General features: G+C 42.5%; 1 protein-coding gene across 4 annotated transcripts in view; it reads right to left on the bottom strand.

Moving 5' to 3' along the window:
• DIXDC1 (DIX domain containing 1) overlaps positions 1-22,163 on the bottom strand; it is a 101,423-nt gene that overhangs the window by 17,923 nt on the left and 61,337 nt on the right. For all 4 annotated transcript variants that reach the window (XM_050757698.1, XM_050757697.1, XM_050757696.1 and 1 more), the window contains 9 exons: positions 21,720-21,773; positions 19,614-19,664; positions 15,813-15,917; positions 15,325-15,378; positions 14,736-14,828; positions 14,584-14,655; positions 13,452-13,541; positions 13,011-13,172; positions 12,421-12,487 (listed from right to left, as the gene is read on the bottom strand). In XM_050757698.1, the coding sequence (XP_050613655.1) occupies positions 12,421-12,487; positions 13,011-13,172; positions 13,452-13,541; positions 14,584-14,655; positions 14,736-14,828; positions 15,325-15,378; positions 15,813-15,917; positions 19,614-19,664; positions 21,720-21,773 (748 nt within the window). The remainder of the gene's footprint in view (positions 1-12,420; positions 12,488-13,010; positions 13,173-13,451; positions 13,542-14,583; positions 14,656-14,735; positions 14,829-15,324; positions 15,379-15,812; positions 15,918-19,613; positions 19,665-21,719; positions 21,774-22,163) is intronic.

The following is a 22,163-nucleotide window of genomic DNA, read 5'->3' as shown; positions in this document are numbered from 1 at the left end:
GTGACTTTGCTAAACTCCCTTCTTAGATATATTAGCTTTATTATAGATTCTTTGGGATTTTCTTCTTAGACAATCATGTCATCTACAACACAGGCCATGCTAAAGTTACTTCTTAGACACAGTAACTTTATTATAGTTTCTTTGGGATTTTCTATATAGACAATCATGTTATCTATAAACAGAGGCTGTTTTGTGCCTTCCTTTCCAATCTCTATGCCTTTTCTTTCTTTTCCTTGCATCTGTGTTCATTAGAGATACTGGTTTTGGTGTCAGGGTAAAATAAAATGTACTGGGAAGTGTTCCATCCTCTTCTACTTTCTAGAAGGATTTACGTAGAATTAGTATTATTTATTCCTGAAGTGCACCCATCTGGTCCTGGAGTTTTCTTCAATGGAGGATTTTAAACTAAAAATTAAATTTCTTTAATAACTATAAAACTAGGTTATCTATTTTCTTTTAAGTTTTGGTAGTTTGTATCTTTTAAGGAATTTATCCATTTTGTCAAATTGTTAAATTTATGAATAAAAAGTTTTTTCTAATACTCCTTTATTGTGCTTTTAATGTTTACAACATCTATAGTAATGTTGCCTCTTTCAATTCTTTTTTTTTTTTTTTTTTTTTTTTTTTTGAGACAGTCTCACTCTGTTGCCCAGGCTAGAGTACGGTGGTGTAATCTTGGCTCACTGCAACTTCTGCCTCCTCGTTTCCTGGGTTCAAGTGATTCTCCTGCCTCAGCCTCCCGAGTAGCTGAGATTACAGGCACCTGCCACCATGCATGGCTGGTGTTTGTATTTTTAGTAGAGATGGGGTTTCGACATGTTGGCCAGGCTGGTCTCGAACTCCTCACCTCAAGTGATCCACCCACCTCGGCCTCCCAAGTGCTGGGATTACAAGCGTGAACCACTGTGCCCTGCCTGTTTCACTTCTAATATTGGTATCTTCTATCTTCTTTTTATCTTGGTCAGTTTGTCTATAGATTTATCAACTTTATTAAACTTTCCAAATAACCAAATTTTGGGTTGATTTTTTTCCCTATTTTCTAGTTTCAGTGTATTTTATTTCCAGTCTCATATTTATCCCTTCTTTTTGCTTGCTTTGAATTTAGTTTGCTTTTCTTTATCATGTTTCTTAAGGTAGCTTAAATTATTGAGTTCATTCATTGAAAACTCTTCTCATGTATAAAGAGTACTTAATGCTATGAATTTCCTTCTAAGCACTGTTTTTGTCACATCTCACAAATTTTTATTGTGTTTTCATTTTCTACTCAATTCAAAATATTTTGTAATTTCCTTTATGAATTCCTCTTTGACCCAAAGGATACTTAGAAATATGTTTTTCAATTTCCAAATATTTGGGGATTTTTCCAGATATTTTTCTGTTGACCTCTGTCTGGATTAATTCCATAAACAACGCTGCATAAATTCAATTCTAAAAAATTTGTTTTGTTTTATGGCCAGAATGTGGCCTATCTTGGTAAATGTTTCAAATGCACTTGAAACATTTGGAGTATTCTCTAAATGTCAGTTAGAAAGAGCTGGTTGGTAGTGCTGTCCAGGTGGTTTTTGTTTTTTGTTTTATTTGTTTGTTTTTGAGACGGAGTCTTGCCCTGACACCCAGGCTGGAGTGCAGTGGCACAATCTTGGCTCACTGCAACCTCTGCCTCCCGGGTTCGAGTGATTCTCCTGCCTCAACCTCCCAAGTAGCTGGGGTTACAGGCACTTGCCACCATGCCCAGCTAATTTTTATATTTTTAATAGAGACAGAGGTTTCACCATGTTGGCCAGGCTGGTCTCAAACTCCTGACCTAAAGTAATCTGCCCACCTTAGCCTCCCAAAGTGCTAGGATTACAGTCGTGAGCTACCGTGCCCGGCCCAGGTTTTCCATATTCTTATTGATGTTCTGTACACTACTTCTACTGATTATTGCAAAAGAAATATTAAAGCCTCCAAGAGATAGGGGTTTCACCATGATGGCCAGGCTGGTCTCGAACTCCTGACCTCAAGTAATCTGCCCGCCCTGGCCTCCCAAAGTGCTGGGATTACGTCATGAGCCACCGCGCCCGGCCCAGGTTTTCTATCTTCTTATTGATGTTCTGTACAGTACTTTTACTGATTACGCAAAAGAAATATTAAAGCCTCCAACTGTAACTAGGTTGATTTATTTCTCCTTTCAGTTTTTGTTTCATGTATTTTTTGAGGGGGAGAGGAGGGAGGACAGTGTCTCATTCTGTCACCCAGTTGCCCAAGCTGGAGTGCAGCCTCCAACTCCCAGACTCAAGTGATCCTCCTGCCTCAGCCTCCCAAGTAGCTAGGACTTCAGGCATATGCCACCACACCTGGCTAATTAAAAAAACTTTTTTTTTTTTGTAGAGTCAGAGTCTCACCATGTTGCCCAGACTTGTCTCAAACTTCTGGGCACAAGTGATCCTCCTGCCTCAGCCTCCCAAAATGCATGGGATTACAATGAGCCACAGTGCCTGGCCTGCTTCATGTATTTCAAAGCTGTCATTGGGTATACACACATTTAGGATTATTATGTCTTCTTGGTGAATTGACCTTTTTATCATTAGGTATCATTTTTATACCTGGAAATATTCCTTGTTCTCAAGTATACTTTATCAGATACTAATATAACCACACTTCCTTTTGATTAGTGTTTCCATGGTATAGCTTTATCCATCTTTTTACTTTTAAATCCATTTATATCATTATATTTATAGTGGGTTTCCTATAAACAGTAGCTGGTTGAGTCTTCCTCACCTGTATGTGCATGTTATCAACATTTTCATTACAGCCTTTAACATATGAATCATAGTTACTTTAAATTCCTTGTCTGCTGGTTTCGACATCCTTGTCACATTTGAGTTTGGTTCTGTTGACTGCTTTTGCTCTTCACAGTGGCTTCGTTTTTCTCTTGCTCTTGTGGGTGCCTCATAATTTCTTACTGAATGCCAGACATGTGTTAAGACAGGAGAGACAGAGGTAAAAATATCTGTTTAGAAATGGGCACACTGTTTGTTCTTCCAGGCCATTAGTGGGGACAGTTGAGTTAATTTGGTCAGAAGCTGAGCTGGGATTGAGATTTTTGTTAAGGTTACCTTCAGTGCACCACCATTTTCCAAGTCTTCTAGAATTAGGTTTAGGGACAGCTGGTTGTTGGAGAGTTGTTCCTCGATGTTCCTTCCCCTCCCTCAGCTGTAGGCTTTCCTCATGTGCCTGTGCCTGGGTCAGCCTCTGTATGCTGTTTCCTGCCTCAGAAGCAGTCCACTGCTGCTAATTAAACAGTGCTTGCCCCTATGGTGGTGGGAGATGAGCAGTGCTTCTCTGTTGTCCTCATGCAGCCCCAGTTTTTAAGTGGGGTTTTCTCAGTGATCCTGTCCCTTCCTCAGTGGCAGGCGACCTCTTATAATCTGAGTCCAAGATAGTTTCCTGCCCCTCTGCCAAGGTAGTGTTCCTTTTCCTTTCCATCGCCACTAGGTGTAATGGGTCTTCACCTTTGCCTACAGCAGGGACGGAGGGGTCAACAGGATTTGCTTCCCTTCCACAGTGGCTCAAGGCTTTGCTCCATAAGCAAGAATGGTCCACATGTGGCTTCATGCCTTTCCTGCAGTGGCAGCTGCCCCCTTGCTCCATGAAGGAGGGAGGGAGGGTTTTTTTAGACTCTAGCCCCATGACCAACCTTTTTTTAACCAAAAGCATATTTTATTAATTTTTAAATTGATACATATTAGTTATACGTATTTTTAGATTATATACATATATATGTGGGGGATTTTTGTTTTTTTTTTTGAGACGGAGTCTCGCTCTGTCACCCAGGCTGGAGTGCAGTGGCCCGATCTCAGCTCACTGCTAGCTCCACCTCCCGGGTTAACGCCATTCTCCTGCCTCAGCCTCCCAGGTAGCTGGGACTGCAGGCGCCCGCCACCACACCTGGCTAATTTTTTTGTATTTTTAGTAGAGACGGGGTTTCACCATGTTAGCCAGGATGGTCTTGATCTCCTGACCTTGTGATCCGCCCGCCTCGGCCTCCCAAAGTGCTGGGATTACAGGTGTGAGCCACCGCGCCCGGCATATATATATATTTTTAAGATGGGGTTTTGTTATGTTGCCCAGGCTGGTCTCAAATCCCTGGACACAAATAATACTCCCACATCAGCCTCCCAAGTAGCTGAGGTTACAGGCGAAAGCCCACCATGCCTGGCTCGTGTTATTTTGATACGTGCATACAATGTGCAATGATCAAGTCAGAGTAACTGGGATATCTATCACCTCAAACATTTATCTTTTCTCCTTTTTTTTTGAGACAGAGTTTCACTCTTGTTGCCCAGGCTGGAGTGCAATGGCGCAATCTCGGCTCACCACAACCTCAACCTCCTGGGTTTGAGCGATTCTCCTGCCTCAGCCTCCTGAGTAGCTGGATTACAGGCATGTGCCACCACACCTGGCTAATTTTTGTATTTTTAGTAGAGACAGGGTTTCTCCATGTTGGTCAGGCTGGTCTCGAACTCCCAACCTCAGGTGATCCACCTGCCTCGGCCTCCCAACGTGCTGGGATTACAGGTGTGAGCCACCGCACCTGGCCTACATTTATCTTCTCTTTATATTAAAACATCCCAATTCTTCTAGCTCTTTTATTTTTTTATTTTTCCTTTTTTTTTTTTTTTTTTTTTGTTTTTTTTGAGATGGAGTCTCGCTCTGTCGCCCAGGCTGGAGTGCAGTGGCGCGATCTCGGCTCACTGCAAGCTCCGCCTCCTGGGTTTACGCCATTCTCCTGCCTCAGCCTCCTGAGTAGCTGGGACTACAGGCGCCCGCCACCACGCCCGGCTAATTTTTTGTATTTTTAGTAGAGACGGGGTTTCACCGTGGTCTCGATCTCCTGACCTTGTGATCCGCCTGCCTCGGCCTCCCAAAGTGCTGGGATTACAGGCATGAGCCACCGCGCCCGGCCTATTTTTCCTTTTTGAGACAGTCTCACTCTGTCGCCCAGGCTGGAGTGCAGTGGTGTGATCTCAGCTCACTGCAACCTCTGCTTCCTGGGTTCAAACGATTCTTGTGTCTCAAGTGGCTGGGATTACAGGTGCTTGCCACCACACCTGCTAATTTTTGTATTTTTAGTAGAGATAAGGTTTCACCTGCCTCAGCCTCCCAAAGTGCTGGGATTACAGGCATGAGCCACCACGCCCAGCCTAGCTATTTCAAACTATACAATAAATTATAGGTATAGTCACCCTACTTTCCTATCAAACACTAGATCTCACTCCTTTTATCTAACTGTATTTTTGTATCCATTAACCAACCTCTCTGTCACCCTCCCCAAGCCTTCCCAGGTTCTGGTTACCACCAATCTACTCTCTATCTCCATGAGATACATTTTTTTTTTTAGCTCTCACATACTAGTAGAGAACATGTGGTATTTGTCTTTCTGTGCCTGGCTTATTTCACTTCACATAATAAGATCTAGCTGCATCCATGTTGCTGCAAAAGAAAGGATTTTATGCTTTGTTATAGCAGAATAATAATATTCCTTTGCATATATATATATATATATACACACACACACACACACATTTTTTTTTTCTTTATCCACTCATCTGTTGATGGTCACTTCGATGAATTCTATATCTTGGCTATTGTGTTTTTGTTTATTTGGTGTTTTGTTTTGTTTTTTGAGACAGGATCTCACTCTGGAGTGCAGTGGCACAAACCGTAGCTCACCACAGCTTTTGTCTCCCAGGCTAAAGCTGTCCTTCCACTGCAGCCTCCTGAGTAGCCGGGACTACAAGCATGTGCCACCATGCCCAGCTAATTTTATTTTTAGTAGAGACAAGGTCTTGCTATGTTGCCCAGGCTGATCTCAAATTCCTGAGCTCAAGCTATCTTCCTGCCTCAGCCTCCCAGAGTGCTGGGATTACAGGCACGAGCCACTGTGACCGGCCTTGGCTATTGGAAATAGTGCTGCAATAAACATGGGAACACAGATACTTCTTTGATATACTGATTTCCTTTCTTTTGGATATATACCCAGCAGTGGAATTGCTGGCTCATATGGTAGCTCTATTTGTATTTTTTTTTTTTTTTTTTTTGAGGAATGTCCACACTGTTTTCTATTGTAACTGTACTCATTTACATGCCCACCAATGGTGTATAATATTCATTCCCCTTTCTCTGCATCCTTGCTAGCATCCTTTTTTTTTTTTCACATGCCCGCTGTGTCAAATGTCTTTTTGATAAAAGGCATTTTAACTGGAGTGAGATGATATCTCACTGTCACAACCAATCTTTTCATAAGCACCTGGTAGTCATGAAAAAGTATCTGCAAGTGGGTGCAAATTCCTCTTGTGTCTGTGGCTCCCAAGGTTCCTATGCTGTCTTCTCAGCCTTTAGCAAATAATTAAAAATCTCAGGCCGGGTGCAGTGGCTCACCCCTGTAATCCCAACACTTTAGGAGGCCGAAGTGGGCAGATCACCTGATGTCAGGAGTTCAAGACCAGTCTGGCCAACATGGTGAAAACTCATCTCTACCAAAAATACAAAAATTAGCCAGGTGTAGTGGTGGGCACCTGTAATCCCAGCTACTTGGGAGGCTGAGGCAGGAGAATCGCTTGAACCTGGGAGGCAGAGGTTGCAGTGAGCCAAGATTGTGTCATTGCACTCCAGCCTGGGCAACAAGAGCAAGACTCCGTCTCAAAAAAAAAAAAAAAAAAAAAATCTCAGCTGAATTCTTATCTGTTGTATAGTGGCCCCATCTTCCTCCCAGGCTGTACCACAAGTGAGCCAGTACTTTCATCCTATTTCTCCTTGTAGGCACCTGTTTCTTTTACAGGTTAGTTGATTACACTATGATTTCATCTCTCTGATGGGTTCAAGAAAGTTACGATTTTTCAGATTCTCCAACTTTTTCTTGTTTCAGTAGAAGCAAGGCTTTTCTGGCTTTCTACATCCTAGGTAGAAGGCAGAACTGCTATTTTTTTACAAAATCTCACTTTTTAAATATTGTAGTAAAATTCACCATTTTAACCTTTTTAAGGTGTGCAATTCAATGGCATTTAGTACATTTAAAATGATGTGCAAACAACCACCATTATCCAGTTCCAGAACACTGTCATCATCCCAAAAGAAAATCTGTATGCACTGAGTGGTTATTAGCTATTCCTCCCTCACTCCTGACCCTGGAATCTAGCTAACCCACTCTACTTTCTGTCTCTATGGATTTGCCTTTTCTGGACATTTTATATAAATGAACTTATACAATATGTGCCCTTTTGTGTCTGGCATCTTCCACTTCGCATAATGTTTTCCAGGTTCATTCACGTTGTAGCATGAATCAGTGCTTCATTCCTCTTTATAGGTGAATAATACTCCACTGTATGCATATATTAGAATTGGTCTATCCATTCATCAGTTGATGGACATCTGAGGTGTTTCTACTTTTTGAATATTGTGAATATGACTGCTAGGCACATAGACGTACATGTTTTTTTGAACTCCTATTTTCAGTTCTTTTGGGTCATATGGTAACTCCATGTTTAACTTTTTAAGGAAGTGCCAAACTGTCTTCCATAGCAGCTGCGCCATTTACATCCCCAGAGCAATGTAGGACAGCTCCAACTTCTCCACATTCTCACCGACACTTATTATTCTCCATTTTTGGCACCATTTAGTAGGTGTAAGGTGGTGTCTCACTGTGGTTTTGATTTGCATTCCCCTAATGACTAATGATTTTGGGCATCTTTTCATGGGTTTATTGGCCATTTGTTTTTGTTTTTTTTTGTTTTGTTTTTTTTTTTAGACAGTATCTCGCTCTGGTGCCATGCTGGAGTGCAGTGGCACAATCTCAGCTCACTGCAACATCAACCTCCCAGGTTCAAGCAATTCTCCTGCCTCACCCCCCGAGTAGCTGGGACTACAGGCGCGCACCACCACACCCAGCTAATTTTTGTATCTTTTTTTTTTTTTTTTTTTTTTTGTTTGAGACGGAGTCTCGCTCTGTCACCCGGGCTGGAGTGCAGTGGCCGGATCTCAGCTCACTGCAAGCTCCGCCTCCCGGGTTCACGCCATTCTCCTGCCTCAGCCTCCCGAGTAGCTGGGACTACAGGCGCCCGCCACCTCGCCCAGCTAGCTTTTTGTATTTTTTAGTAGAGACGGGGTTTCACCGTGTTAGCCAGGATGGTCTCGATCTCCTGACCTTGTGATCCGCCCGTCTCAGCCTCCCAAAGTGCTGGGATTACAGGCTTGAGCCACCGCGCCCGGCAAATTTTTGTATCTTTAGTAGAGATGAGGTTTCACCACATTGGCCAGGGTGGTCTCTATCTCCTGACCTCATGATCTGCCCACCTCAGCCTCCCGAAGTGCTGAAATTACAGGTGTGAGCCACCGCACCTGGCCGGCCATTTCTTTATCTTCTTTGGAGAAATGTCTATTCAAGTATTTTGCCCGTTTTCCCTTCGGTTGTTTGTCCTTTTGCTGTTGAGTTGGAAGAGTTTTTTATATATTCTGGATCCTAGATCCTTATCAGACAATATGATTTGCAAATATTTTCTCCTATTCTGTAGGTTGTCTGCTTACTTTCTCGATAGAGTTCTTTTATACAAAAAAGTTTTTAATTTTGATGAAGTCCAGTTTTATCTTTTTTCTATTTATTTATTTTATTATTATTATTTTTGAGACAAAGTCTCCCTCTGTAGCCCAGGCTGGAGTGCAGTGGTGCAATCTCAGCTAGCTGCAACCTCTGCCTCCCAGGTTCAAGTGATTCTCTTGCCTCAGCCTCCCGAGTAGCTGGGATTACAGGTGCCCACTACCACACCCACCTAATTTTTGTATTTTTAGCAGAGATGGGGTTTCACCATGTTGGCCAGGCTGGTCTCAAACTCCCAATCTCAGGTGATATACCCACCTCGGCCTCCCAAAGTGCTGGGATTACAGGCATAAGGCACTGTGCCCAGGCCAATTTTATCTTTTTTCTTTTGTTGCTCATGCTTTTGATGTCCTATCTAAGAATCCACTGCCAAATCCAAGGTCACGAACATTTTCCTCTATGTTTTCTTCTAAGAACTTTATAGCTTTAAGCTCTTATATTGAAGTCATTGATCTATAGTCTGAGTTAACTTTTGTATATGGTGTGAAGTAGGGGGTCCCATTTCATGGAAATATCCAGTTGTCCCAAGCACTATTGGTTGAAAAGAACATTCTGTGGTTATATGAGTTTTTATATGAACTCTCAATTTGATTTCACTAATCTATTATTTTACTTTAAATCTGAAATAATTATTGTTTTCCCTTAAGAGTAAACGGCAAGAAAGGAATTGGGTTCAGAAAGTACATTACTCTTTCAGGAAATTTAATTATGTTGAAAAGGAAAGAGAAAGGGCACAGCCAGAGGGGAATGAGAAGCATTTGCCTTGCATCTCTCATATGCTCCACAGTACACTAGATCATTTCATTTCATTTCATTTCATTTCATTTCATTTCATGCTCAAATTCTTCAATATTACTTTGGTTCCATAAAAAAGGAAACTAAGATTCAGTGACATTAACATTTTGCCCATGGTCACACACTGTGCTGAATGGCAGAGCCAAAACTGTACCCTAGATCTGTTTGATTGTATATTCTGTATTTTTCCCTCTCTATTATTTTGTGTCCAGTTTTGGACATGACTTTACAGTGCCTTGGGACCTACAGAGAGAGAGATCTAGTTTACATTTAAAAATATAGTACTAGGCTGGGCGCAGTGGCTCATGCCTGTAATCTCAGCACTTTGGGAGGCCGGGGCGGGTGGATTGCCTGAGCTCAGGAGTTCAAGACCAGCCTGGGCAACACAGTGAAACCCTGTCCCTACTAAAATACAAAAAATTAGCAGGGTGTCGTGGCACGCGCCTGTAATCCCAGACACTCGGGAGGCTGAGGCAGGAGAATCGCTTGAACCCGGGAGGCAGAGCTTGCAGTGAGTTGAGATCATACCACTGCACTCCAGCCTGGGCAACAGAACAAGACTCTGTCTCAAAATGAATAGAAAAAAATAAAAATAGTACTGAAGCTCAGAAAAGAACTGAGATTTGAGATAAAACATAAAAATAATCGGCACACAAGTGTAGTTAAAGCCAGGGAGTGGAAGTGATCACTTGATGCCGAAGACAATATGAAAAGCCTTAGGTTTAGGCTTCAATTGGATGGAATCTCAGGACACGTCAACATTCAAGAATTAGAGCAGAATAAAATGAGATTCAGGAAGGACTAGAAGGAAAACTCAGTATTGACTTCACTACCTGCCAGTGGCAAATCGAACTTGTTCATCTCTATATCTCCAGCATCTAACGTTGATGGTGAATAATGGATGCTCAGTAAATATGTTAGATAAATATCTGAATGACACTGAAACTGAAGAAGAAGAAAGTTTCCAGGAGACTTTTAGAGAATAGTCAATGCTTTTGAAAAGACAATGAAAGATAAGGTTTAAAAAGTAACCACTTGATTAGGCAACAAAAAAGTCAACAGTGACCCAGCCAGAAGAACACTAAGCAAAGTAACAGATAAAAGACTGTAGTGGGTTCAGTAGTGAACAGGAAGTGAGGAAGAAAAGAGAGCACGTATAGACCATTCTTTTAAGAATTTTGATGTAGAGGAATAAGAGAAATAAGTCAGTAGCTAGAGAGCTGGCCAGAGTTACACAAGTTTTTGTATTTTCAGATAAGAGACATTTCAGCTTGTTTGTGAATACAGATATCACTGGAAGCATTAGATTAACAACTTAGTTTTCAAGCAGCTGTAGATTTATTTGTAATATTTTAAATACTATATATGCGCAAAGTAATTTTTCTAGGGGGGAGTTTATTATACTTAAAAAAGAAATTTCTAAGTACACCTATTTATATTGGCAGTTTACACTAATCTGAAGAAATCAATGAATACAATAATAAAAAAAATCCTCTCCAAACAATAGAAACGACTATTTTGTAACACTGCTAGAAAAGGAAACTGGAACTAATTCTGGTAATAAAATAATTCATTGCCAACATGGCGAAACCCCATCTCTACTAAAAATACAAAAATTAGCCAGGCGTGGTGGTGCACGTCTATAATCCCAGCTACTGGGGAGCCTGAGGCAGGAGAATCACTTGAACCCGGGAGGCAGAGGTTGCAGTGAACAGAGATCGCGCCACTGCACTCCAGCCTGGGCAACAAGAGCGAAACTCCATCCCCCGCCGCTAAAAAAAAAAAAATTGTTTCATTCCCAGCATAGATACCTCATCCAAGAGGAAAAGATATCTGGGATCAGAGGTTTGAAATGCTATTTTATTTACTCTACAAAAAAATTTTACATTTCATATTTTTGCAAGTATTTTCAGTATTTTAATTTAGGTTTCTTAATGTGCTTTTAAAAATTTATATGTAACATACAAAACTGTTTCTAGTCAGCTTTTTACTATTTGGTTTTTATAAATTATTGTTTAGACACCTTTCGATTAGGCTTGATTAAAAAATAAGAAAATGTGAACATTACTAAGCCACAAAAGGCAAAATACAAACTAAAATAGGAATTACCAGGCAGGGTAGCTTTCCAACAAGTTTGAACAAATGGGAAAAAATATAGAGTGGGCATGGAGCAGGTTAAAATACACTTTCTAGCCATGGCCACTAGATGGTGCAAACATTTTGCAGGACTTAAACTAAATGCCTTAAGCACTCAAAGTTTTTTGTTTTGTTTTGTTTTGTTTTTTTGAGATGGAGTCTCTGTCGCCCAGGCTGGAGTGCAATGGCGCAATCTTGGCTCACTGCAACCTCTGTCTCCTGGGTTCAAGTGATTCTCTTGCCTCAGCCTCCTGAGTAGCTGAGATTACAGGCGTGTGCCACCACACCTGGCTAATTTTTGTATTTTTAGTAGAGATGGGGTTTCACCATGTTGGCCAGGCTGGTCTTGAACTCCTGACCTCAGGTGATCCGCCCGCCTCAGCCTCCTAGAGTGCTGGGATTACAGGCGTGAGCCACCGCACCCAGCCTCAGCGCTCAAAGTTTTAAGAGTATCTCCAAATAAATTAAATGCCTTGCTTCAAGGAAGAAGTGGAAATTTTTTTTGTGCTATCTGGGAGTGTAGGAAAATTTATGTATGTATGTGTATTTGTTGTTTTATATTTTGCTTTTTCAGCATAAATGTTTTGAGCTTGTATGTTCTTCAAAGATATTTTAGCCTCTCTGAGTCAACAGCATCCTGCCTGCACGTGGCTAAATGGCACTGGGGGTGATGATGGCATATGTCTTCATGGTCTTAGAACTAACTCAATTCCAGTATTTCTACAGAAACAAAATAGTATAAAAGTGAAGTACTACAAGAAAAGTTACATCCCCAAAATATTGGTAGTATGAAAAATACTAAATTCCTGGTCTAATATGCTAGGAGTCCCTACTGAGCAAAAATGGGTACTTACTTGAATTAGGGGGCCAGGACTCCCGGTATTCACTACCTACTTGAGTTCTGGGTGACTTGACCCGAACCTGCGGAGCCACACAAAAATCACAAGAGTTATGATCAATGGGAGAATTTAACCAAGAAATTTAAATCATAAAAGTGTGCTTAAAATACTACATATTTTTCTACCACCTCTTCCACAACATATAAAATCGAATATATTTATCCTAACAATAAACAATAATAATATATATGAAAGGCTTTCTGGTTTCCAATGTATTTTCCATATATTTTCTCATCCAATGCCAAGCTCATTCAGGGGTAGGTGGGAGGGGAAGAAACAGTAAAGGGAGACCCTGTGGGGTCAAGAGCCACAATCCTTACACAGCTACAGTTTCTGGGAGCCAGTGTGACCATGAACTCCTTCTCTGGATTGTCATACCATAATGAATAGTCAGTTCCGCTGAGAGAAAAACTAATGGAGAAAAACAACTCTAACCTTTAACAGGGTCTTGTATCTCTTCACACTGCCTTCCTCTCAATTAACATTCTTAAAACCCGGCTTTCTCAGGAGCTTGCCTAAGAGAGACACCACAGCAAGAAGGTTACCTTTCTTTCTTGTTTCTTCTGCGTCTCCATAACGTGCAGGCGCTCCATGAGGCTGGAGATGCCCTGCTCCAAGCTGTCAATGGTGTGGTGCTGAGGATCGTGCCCACTGAAGCTGTTGCGCAGGCTGCGGAGAGCATCTCGAACAAGCTGCAGGTCGCTGGTCTGTGGGCAAAAATAAGGTGCTGCTGGCATGGCCCGGTGCCACATCCCAACCACTGGGCTGAAGTTTCCAGAAGAGATTTCTTTTTCCCCCACAGAAGCAGGCCTATGGTTTCTCCACTAATTCTTAATTTTGTATAGCAAGTGCCTCACATCTTTACACACTCCACAGATCCAGGAATTAGGGAACTGGAATATAAAAGGCCTCATCCACTGGCCGTGGGTTTGGCACTCTTTGGTTTCAGTGAGAAATGGCAGGTCTCCGTCAATCCAGGTACCTACCCCTCTGTTGCTGATTGAAGCAGCTCCTTTTCCTGCTGTTGGAAGGAGAAAACCATTGCTTTGAGAGTTGTGACTGTTGTAGTTGGTCACCTATAGCAGCATGAAGAAATGTTGCTTGTTAAAGGGAGAATTGTAAACTAGATGTGCTGTCTTATTTTTCTTCTTTACATTTATCAGTTCCTGACGAAGTATATAATTGTCTGTTTGTTTAATGGCTCTCTTTATTAAAATGTATCCTTCTTAAGTATAGATTTTTTTCCCCTTTTGGTCACTGCCATATGCCCAGCACTTGACACTTAGTACGCATTGTTGGATGTGAATGAAGGAAATGCTAACCTCCACCTGGAGGCCACAACCTAGCCTCTGCCACAGCACTGGAGAGCCTCAGAATGCTGCTCCAGCACTGCCTGGCTTTGCTTCAGTAATTTAAAAATAATGCTGAATATATATATATATATGTTTTGTTTTGTTTTTTGGGACAGAGTCTTGCTCTGTCACTCAGGCTGGAGTGAAGTGGTACAATCTCAGCTTATGGCAACCTCTGCCCACCGCCCCCCCTCCAGGTTCAAGCGATTCTCCTGCATCAGCCGCCTGAGTGGCTGGGATTACAGGCCCGTGCCATCTTGCCTGGCTAATTTTTGTATTTTTAGTAGAGATGGGGTTTCACCACATTGGCCAGGCTGGTCTCAAACTCCTGACCTCAAGTTAGCCACCTGCCTTGGCCTCCCAAAGTGCTAGGATTACAGATGTGAGCCACTGTGCCAGGCCATGGTGAATATTTTTTGAGTCTGACTCTATGCCAAGTGGATCCAACAGGACTGTGCTTAGTTATTTATGTGGATTACCTCATATATTCTTCATAATGACGGACTGAATCACTATTATTTCCATTTTCCAAATAAGCCCTATTTCTAAGGTTCAGAAGATAAGCAACTGAAGGCCACACAACGTAGGAGTGGTAAAGGTAGAACATGAAACCAGATTTTCTTATTCTGGAACCCGTCCTCTTAACTAGCTCATCATAGAGTCTCCTAACAAATGAGCCTGTGGCCTTGGTTCAGCTCTGAGTCAGAAACACCATCACCCCGTTTGCTTCATAAATGTGGGAGGGAGAACACAGGGTCTAGGTTACCTCATCTGCCTCTCTTTTCATACAGTGAGCCAAGAGGACATCTTTGTGTTCTAGCTCTCGCTCTAGATCCACCTGCAAAACAGACACTAAATCAGAAAAGGATTTCTTTGGGCCAAAGGGGCAGGAGAGTCAGGGGCTGAATATGTTCTGACCTGGTGGTAACTGGCATCAGAGAGTTTCCGGAGTGCTTCTTCTAACTTGGCCTGGTGCTGCTGAAGGAGGCGATCCTTCTGCCCCAGCTCTTTCTGCAACAGAGATAGAGCTTTCAGATGAGTGGCAAAACCAGGGGCACTGAAAAGTTCCCCTCTGTAATATAACTTCCACTCAAGTAAAGTAGAGCCTCAGGAAAAGAAAGTCCTTTCCTCAGAACATACCAGGAAGACTTTACACACCATAATAGTCTTACATAGTGCAAAGGATTCTTCAAGAGTAATGAAGAAGGGAACTGTCATTTGTAGGAGGACCAGTATGAGCCATTCATACTAGTCAGAGATAAAGGTAAGACTAGAACTGAAGTTTCTAGACCCCTCGTCCTGTACTCCCTCTCCTAGCTGTGCCATCTATTCTTCAGGGCTAGTGCATCAGGGGACACAGAAAAATGCTTCCTTCTAAAAAGCAAGGATAAAAAATAATTAAAAAGCAAGGATGAGAATAGAATACTTAAGTGCTTTTTGAGCAACAATAATGGGCTGTTCATGAAAGGTCGGTGGAAGGCATTTCCAAACTGATATTCACTCTTACTTTATATTCTCCCAAGAGCCGGTTCCTCTCATCTAGCTTCCTCTGCAGATCCACCTGCAAGGATAAGAAAGAATTCATGGTACGCAGGTACTGCCTGCTAATCCTCAAGGAAACCAGCTACTTAGTAACCATAGTTAATGCTGGCAGTTAACAGTATGCAGCACAGAGAGGGTATGATGGTAAAAATACACAGCTGCTCTCCATGTTGTTAGTGAAGTAATTAGACTGTAGAACCACAATTTTGCCTCGGTATCTCAGTGTCCTCAAAGTTGAAGAGGAGATCAAGGACCTTCCTGCCCAGTATGATGTGGGCTTTCACCTAGGAACAGAGATGAGTCTAATGGGGAATAAAAATAATTGCAGACACTTAGGGCAGGCATCCCAGAAGCAAGATAAGAGATTAGGATGGCCAGTCTAATAGCACTTCATGCACTAGCCTGTTCTGCTAATGGGGCTCACTGAGGTCAAGGCTCATTCATTTAACTCACATTCTGGTTGTGCAGCTCATCTTTGTCCATATTTGCCCTCAGTAGCTCTTGTTTGAGCTGAAGAACAGATGTGTCCTGCTGAGTCAATCTCTGCTGCAAGGCATCCTAGGGGAAAAAGCATACTAATTACTGTTGTCTCAATTCATCAATCAGCCAGTTGTTATTACAAATTACTAAACCCTTTAATGTGTTTCCAGCATTCGTTATGGCAGACTGGAAGACAAATGGAGTAAAAGGGTCTTGCCACGAGTTGCTGAGGAGGGGTTTTTCTGTCCCCCTCTAGGAAACTGGCATCCAGACCAAAATCCTTTCCACTGTTCTATGAAACTTACTGAAACCTGATTTTTTTTCTCTGCTTACTATTCGTCCCCGCCCTCAATCCTGATAGCATGGTGTATTCGAGAGAGAATGACTGGACTTTGGGATCAGAGAGACACAGATTCAAATTATAAAGCTACCACTTACTACTTTTGTGATGTTAACCTTGGACAATGCACTCTACTTTCTCCCACCTGGGCTTTCTCATCTATATCTTGGGCATATAAATACTCAATCTAGAGTAGCTCTTTTTCCCTCTACCTCTCTGCCCAGTCCCCATTTCCTGGAGAGATGGGCCCTATTCATCCCGCCACTCGGTTGTTAAAGAATCCCTGAAATCACTCCCACGCTGGCTTCCAGAGCCTTGCTGCTAACCTGCTTCCAATGGCTTCCAATGCCTAGTCTGGACCAGGATTAGAATTATCTTTCCACTGAGCAGAACTGTTCTTTGATTCATGATTCCTCTTCCCAATTTCCTAGGATCTTAATAGCATTAGGTTTTCTTTCCCTCAGCTTGAACCCTCTTGGTTCCTATCATGCCTAACAAAAGGTGAGCTGGATATCCTTGCTTATAAGGACAGTTAGGACACATTCTATCAACCATGGTGGCTTCAAACAGAACTAATGGACTAGGGCTGCATTCTAATATATTTGTCTTGACTTTTCTCTCTTTACAGACTGCAAAGAAATGATACAGACTATGAAGAATGTGGGAGCCCATTCTTAATTATACTCTCTGCCATGACAGTACATGGTAAAGGAAGTCTAAGATACCCTTGGCATCAGTAGTTCAAAGGAATATTTCCCAAAATGTGCTCCATGGGACATTAATGTGCCACATGACATTACATGGAAGAAAAGACACTCCTGTGGTTATTAATTCTAAATCATTTTGAGGCCAACCTCTTTACGACAGACCTTTTCAGATCCTTTATATGTTATTATTCACAGTGAGTCTTCAAGACTGCAGAGCATTTCTCAAATTTATCTGACCATGGAACACATTTGTTTTTTAAAGTGTTTCAAAAGTACTAAGCCTACAAAATATACTTTGGAAAATGTTGCTGAGTGATAACTCTAGTCTAGCCCATCAATGGATATGCAAGGAAGAGGGGAAAAGCAGCAACATAAAAACATCCTCTTCTACTTCTAGGTTTTATTCCACAGATATACTCCCATTTGGGTGAAATAACATATATTCAGGCTGGACATGGTGGCTCACGCCTGTAATCCCAGCACTTTGGGAGGCCAAGGCGTGCGGATCACGAGGTTAGGAGTTCGAGACCAGCCTGGCCAATATGGTGAAATCCTGTCTCTACTAAAAATACAAAAATTAGCTGGGCGTGGTGGCACACGCCTGTAATCCCAGCTACTTGGGAGGCTGAAGCAGGAGAATTGCTTGAACCTGGGAGGCAGAGGTTGCAGGGAACCGAGATCATGCCATTGCACTTCAGCTCTGGGCAACAGAGCAAGACTTCATCTTGGAAAAAACAAAACAACTAATATTCAAGGCTGTTAGACCATTGTTTATATTAGCAAAAACTAGAAATTTTCTTTTTTATTTTATTTTATTTTATTTTATTTATTTATTTTTTTGAGACGGAGTCTCACGCTGTTGCCCAGGCTGGAGTGCAGTGGCGCGATCTCGGCTCACTGCAAGCTCCGCCTCCCGGGTTCCCGCCATTCTCCTGCCTCAGCCTCCTGAGTAGCTGGGACTACAGGCGCCCGCCACCGCGCCCGGCTAATTTTTTGTATTTTTAGTAGAGACGGGGTTTCACTGTGGTCTCGATCTCCTGACCTTGTGATCCGCCCACCTCGGCCTCCCAAAGTGCTGGGATTACAGGCTTGAGCCACCGCGCCCGGCGTTTTTTTTTTTTTTTTTTTTTTTTTTTTTTTGAGACGGAGTCTCCCTCTGTAGCCCAGGCTGGAGTGCAGTGGCCTGATCTCAGCTCACTGCAAGCTCCGCCTCCCGGGTTCACGCCATTCTCTGGCCTCAGCCTCCCGAGTAGCTGGGACTACAGGCGCTGCCACCTCGCCCGGCTATTTTTTGTATTTCTTAGTAGAGACGGGGTTTCACCGTGTTAGCCAGGATGGTCTCGATCTCCTGACCTCATGATCCGCCCATCTCGGCCTCCCAAAGTGCTGGGATTACAGGCTTGAGCCACCGCGCCCGGCCAGAAATTTTCATATATAATAAATTATTTAGCATATATATGTATGTATACAGTGAAAAACAATGGAATATGATACAGCCATAAAAGACGACCTAGGAAAGTCTTTAGGTACTACTGACATAGAATGAGCTCGAAGATATACTACTAAGTGAAAAAAAGCAAGGTGTCAAGTTGTATTTCTAGTATACTACTATTTGGGTAAAACCGTGGGGGAAAATGATACACACACATATGTGCTGATAACTGTTAAGATGCATCTAAGAGGTCGGGCGTGGTGGCTCACACCTGTAATCCCAGCACTTTGAGAGGCCGAGGCGGGTGGATCACCTGAGGTCAGGAGCTCAAGACCAGCCTGGCCAACATGCTAAAACCCAGTCTCTATTCAAAATACAAAAAGTAGCTGGGTGTGATGGTGCACACCTGTAATCCCAGCTCCTTGGGAGGCTGAGGCAGGAGAGTCACTTGAACCCGGGAGGCGGAGATTGCAGTGAGCCAAGATCGCGCCACTGCACTCCAGCCTGGGCGACAGAGTGAGAGTCCATGTCAAGATTTAAAAAAAAATAAATAAAAAAAGATACCTCTAGGAAAGAGAACTAGGTGACTGAGGGGACAGGGCTGGCAGGCAGACTTTTCATGGTTTATCTTTTTATACCTTTAAAATTGTTTGAATGTTAGTTAATTATTCAAAAACAAAGTAAATAACAATTTTTTAAAGGATATTCTTTTTTATTTTTCTTTTTTTTGAGACGGAGTCTCGCCTTGTCACCTAGGCTGGAGTGCAATGGAGTGATCTCAGCTCACTGCAACCTCCTCCACCTGGATTCAAGCAATTCTCCTGCCTCAGCCTCCCAAGTAGCTGGGATTACAGGTGCTGCCACCACGCACAACTAATTTTTTTGTATTTTTAGTAGAGACGGGGTTTCACCATGTTGGCCAGGCTGGTGTCGAACTCCTGACCTCGTGATCTGCCCGCCTCGGCCTTCCAAAGTGCTGGGATTACAGGCATGAACCACGGCGCCTGGCCCTAAAGGACATTCTTTCACATTGAAGAGGGATCTTTTACATATAGAGACAATCAAGGTGGCACAGATGGAAATGGCAGCACCGTGAATCATAACCACTAGAAATAAGCCTCAGCAAATCAAAGGTATATTCCTCGACATGTCTCACTTCCCTCCCACAAAGCCCTTTCTTTACCAATAGCACAGAGCTACTAAAGGTCCACAGAAAATTCCACCTCTCACCACTCACCAGCAGACTACTTTACATTGCAGAGACTATTTAAAGAATTAAATGTCTTCTTTTTTACCTTTATCCCCTGTAAGTTTCTGGCTTCTTGTTTACATTTCAGCAGCTCCTTCTGCAAACCAAATATAGTTAGATCAGATGGTGACATCTGGGTTGCTTCAGACTGCATTACCTCATTCTGTCGGCAAGAGGACAAAACCCAGTTGATCATTCCATGAAAAATTAACCCTCTACTAAGGCAGACAACAGCTCTGGTCCAGTGAGCAGTGCAGGCTGATCCACAGAAACAAGAAGAGAACCATTCTGTTCTCCTCTGCTGGCACCCAGGCTCAACTGCTCAGGTAGAGAAGAGTTGCCAAGAAAGAAGATACCCCATCATTCCCACAGGCTCTCATTTCTATATTTAGCAATCTTCACCAACAGGAAAACCTAATTATAATAATCTAAATCCCTCTCACTAAATATATGATATCTAAATATGCCTACCCCCAATGTCATTAAATAATTGTATCTATTCTTAATGTTCAGCAAAGGATTGGAGTGTTTCTTTGTGAGTCAAACAAAAACACATTTCAACTAATAATGAAATACTGAGTAATTAACATTCCCTTACAATAGATAAAATATATGTACACGATTGTCACTAGGAAATAGATTTTAGAAGGGGAACAACCATAACCCAGACCCCGATCTCTTCTCTTCCTATTGTATCACATCAAGAGTTTGCAATTAACATATCTAAACTGGGGATCTGTAACTTGGACTCCACAGATAGGCTCAAAAGTTGCTCTATTAGGCTGGGAACAGTGGTTCATGCCTATATCCCAGCACTTTGGGAGGCCAAGATGGGAGAATCACTTGAGTCCAGGAGTTCAAGACCAGCCTAGGCAACAAGGCGAGAGCAATCTATACAAAAAACACAAAAATTAGCCAGGCATGGTGGTGCATTCCTGAAGCCCCAGCTACTAGGGAGGCTGAGGTGGGAGGATCGCTTGAGGCTGGGAGGTCGAAGCTGCAGCTAGCCATGATCATGCCATGGCATTCAGCCTAGGTGACAGAGTGAGACTCTGTCTCAAAAAACAAACAAATAAAACAAAACAAATAAAAGTTGCTCTATTAAAAATTCATGTTGGCCAGGAACAATGGCTCACGCCTATAATCCCAACACTTTGGGAGGCCAAGGCAGGCAGACTACAAGGTCAGCAGTTCGAGACAAGCCTGGCCAACATAGTGAAACCCCATCTCTACTAAAAATACAAAAATTAACCGGGTATGGTGGCGGGCACCTGTAGTCCCAGCTACTTGGGAGGTTGAGGCAGGAGAATCGTTTGAACCTGGGAGGCGGAGGTTGCAGTGAGCTGAGACCACACCATTGCACTCCAGTCTGGGTGACAGAGCCAGACTCTGTCTCCAAAAAAAAAATTCATGTCTATGAGTATGAGTGCAAACATACATGCATACTTGCAGGGAGAGGGTTAATGGCTTTAGTCATATACTTATGACTGAAAGAAAAGCTAGGAATCACTAACCTAAAATAATTCTGAGAAGTATTTATAAAAAAAGACTGTACTGGTATTAGATACACTTTTTTTTCTTTTAATTAAAGAATAATAACCATGAAATATTTCAAACATACAGAATGGTACAACCAATGACACTATAATTCTATTACCTACCACCAGGATTAAAAAGGTATTACCTTCCTGACATATTTGGGATGTATCTCTCTCTTTTAAGAAAAGACATAATACAGATACAGGAAAGATTCTAATTCTGAAATCCCTTTCCCTCTTGAAGTTGTGTAACATTCCCGTAATGGTTTTTTGTTTTGTTTTGTTTTTTTAGATGGAGTCTCGCTTTGTTGCCCAGGCTGGGGTGCAGTGGCACGATCTTTGCTCACTGCAACCTCCTCCTCCCGCGTTCAAGCAATTCTCCTGCCTCAGCCTCCCGAGTAGCTGGGACTACAGATGTGTGCCAGCACGCCCGGCTGATTTTTTGTATTTTTAGTAGAGACAGGGTTTTGCCATGTTAGCCAAGATGGTCTTGATCTCCCGACCTTGTGATCTGCCCACCTCAGCCTCCTGAAGTGCTGGGATTACAGGCGTGAGCCACCGCGCCCGGCCCCCATAATGTTTTTAAGGGGTAAAATATATATGTCTTGACATACCTTTAAGTCCTGATTCTCCTCCATACTCTGATCCAGACGACTTTGGATTATAATCTGAACATAAGACAAAAAGAGATAGCTAAACACCTATGCCGTGAAGTTCAGAGGCCACTCATTCAACAAATATTTATTGAGCACTACTAGATGCCAGCTCTGTACTGTGGATACAAAGAAGAACCGGAAACAGTTCCTGCTCTCTGATGGAAGCATATGCATCAAGTAGCAGGTAGATCTATGTGGATAAAGCTTAAAATAAGTATGGGTGGGCCAGGTGTGGTGGCTCACATCTGTAATCCCAGCACTTTGGGAGGCCGAGGCAGGCAGATCACTTGAGGTTAGGTGTTCAAGACCAGCCTGGCCAACATGGTGAAACCCCACCTCTACTAGAAATACAAAAATTAGCCAGGTGTGGTGGTATACACCTGTAATCCCAGCTACTCGGGA

This window comes from Macaca thibetana, chromosome 14 (assembly GCF_024542745.1).
Source record: "Macaca thibetana thibetana isolate TM-01 chromosome 14, ASM2454274v1, whole genome shotgun sequence".
Classification (NCBI taxonomy): Eukaryota; Metazoa; Chordata; class Mammalia; order Primates; family Cercopithecidae; genus Macaca; species Macaca thibetana.
This window is presented reverse-complemented; position numbering and strand designations above follow the sequence as displayed.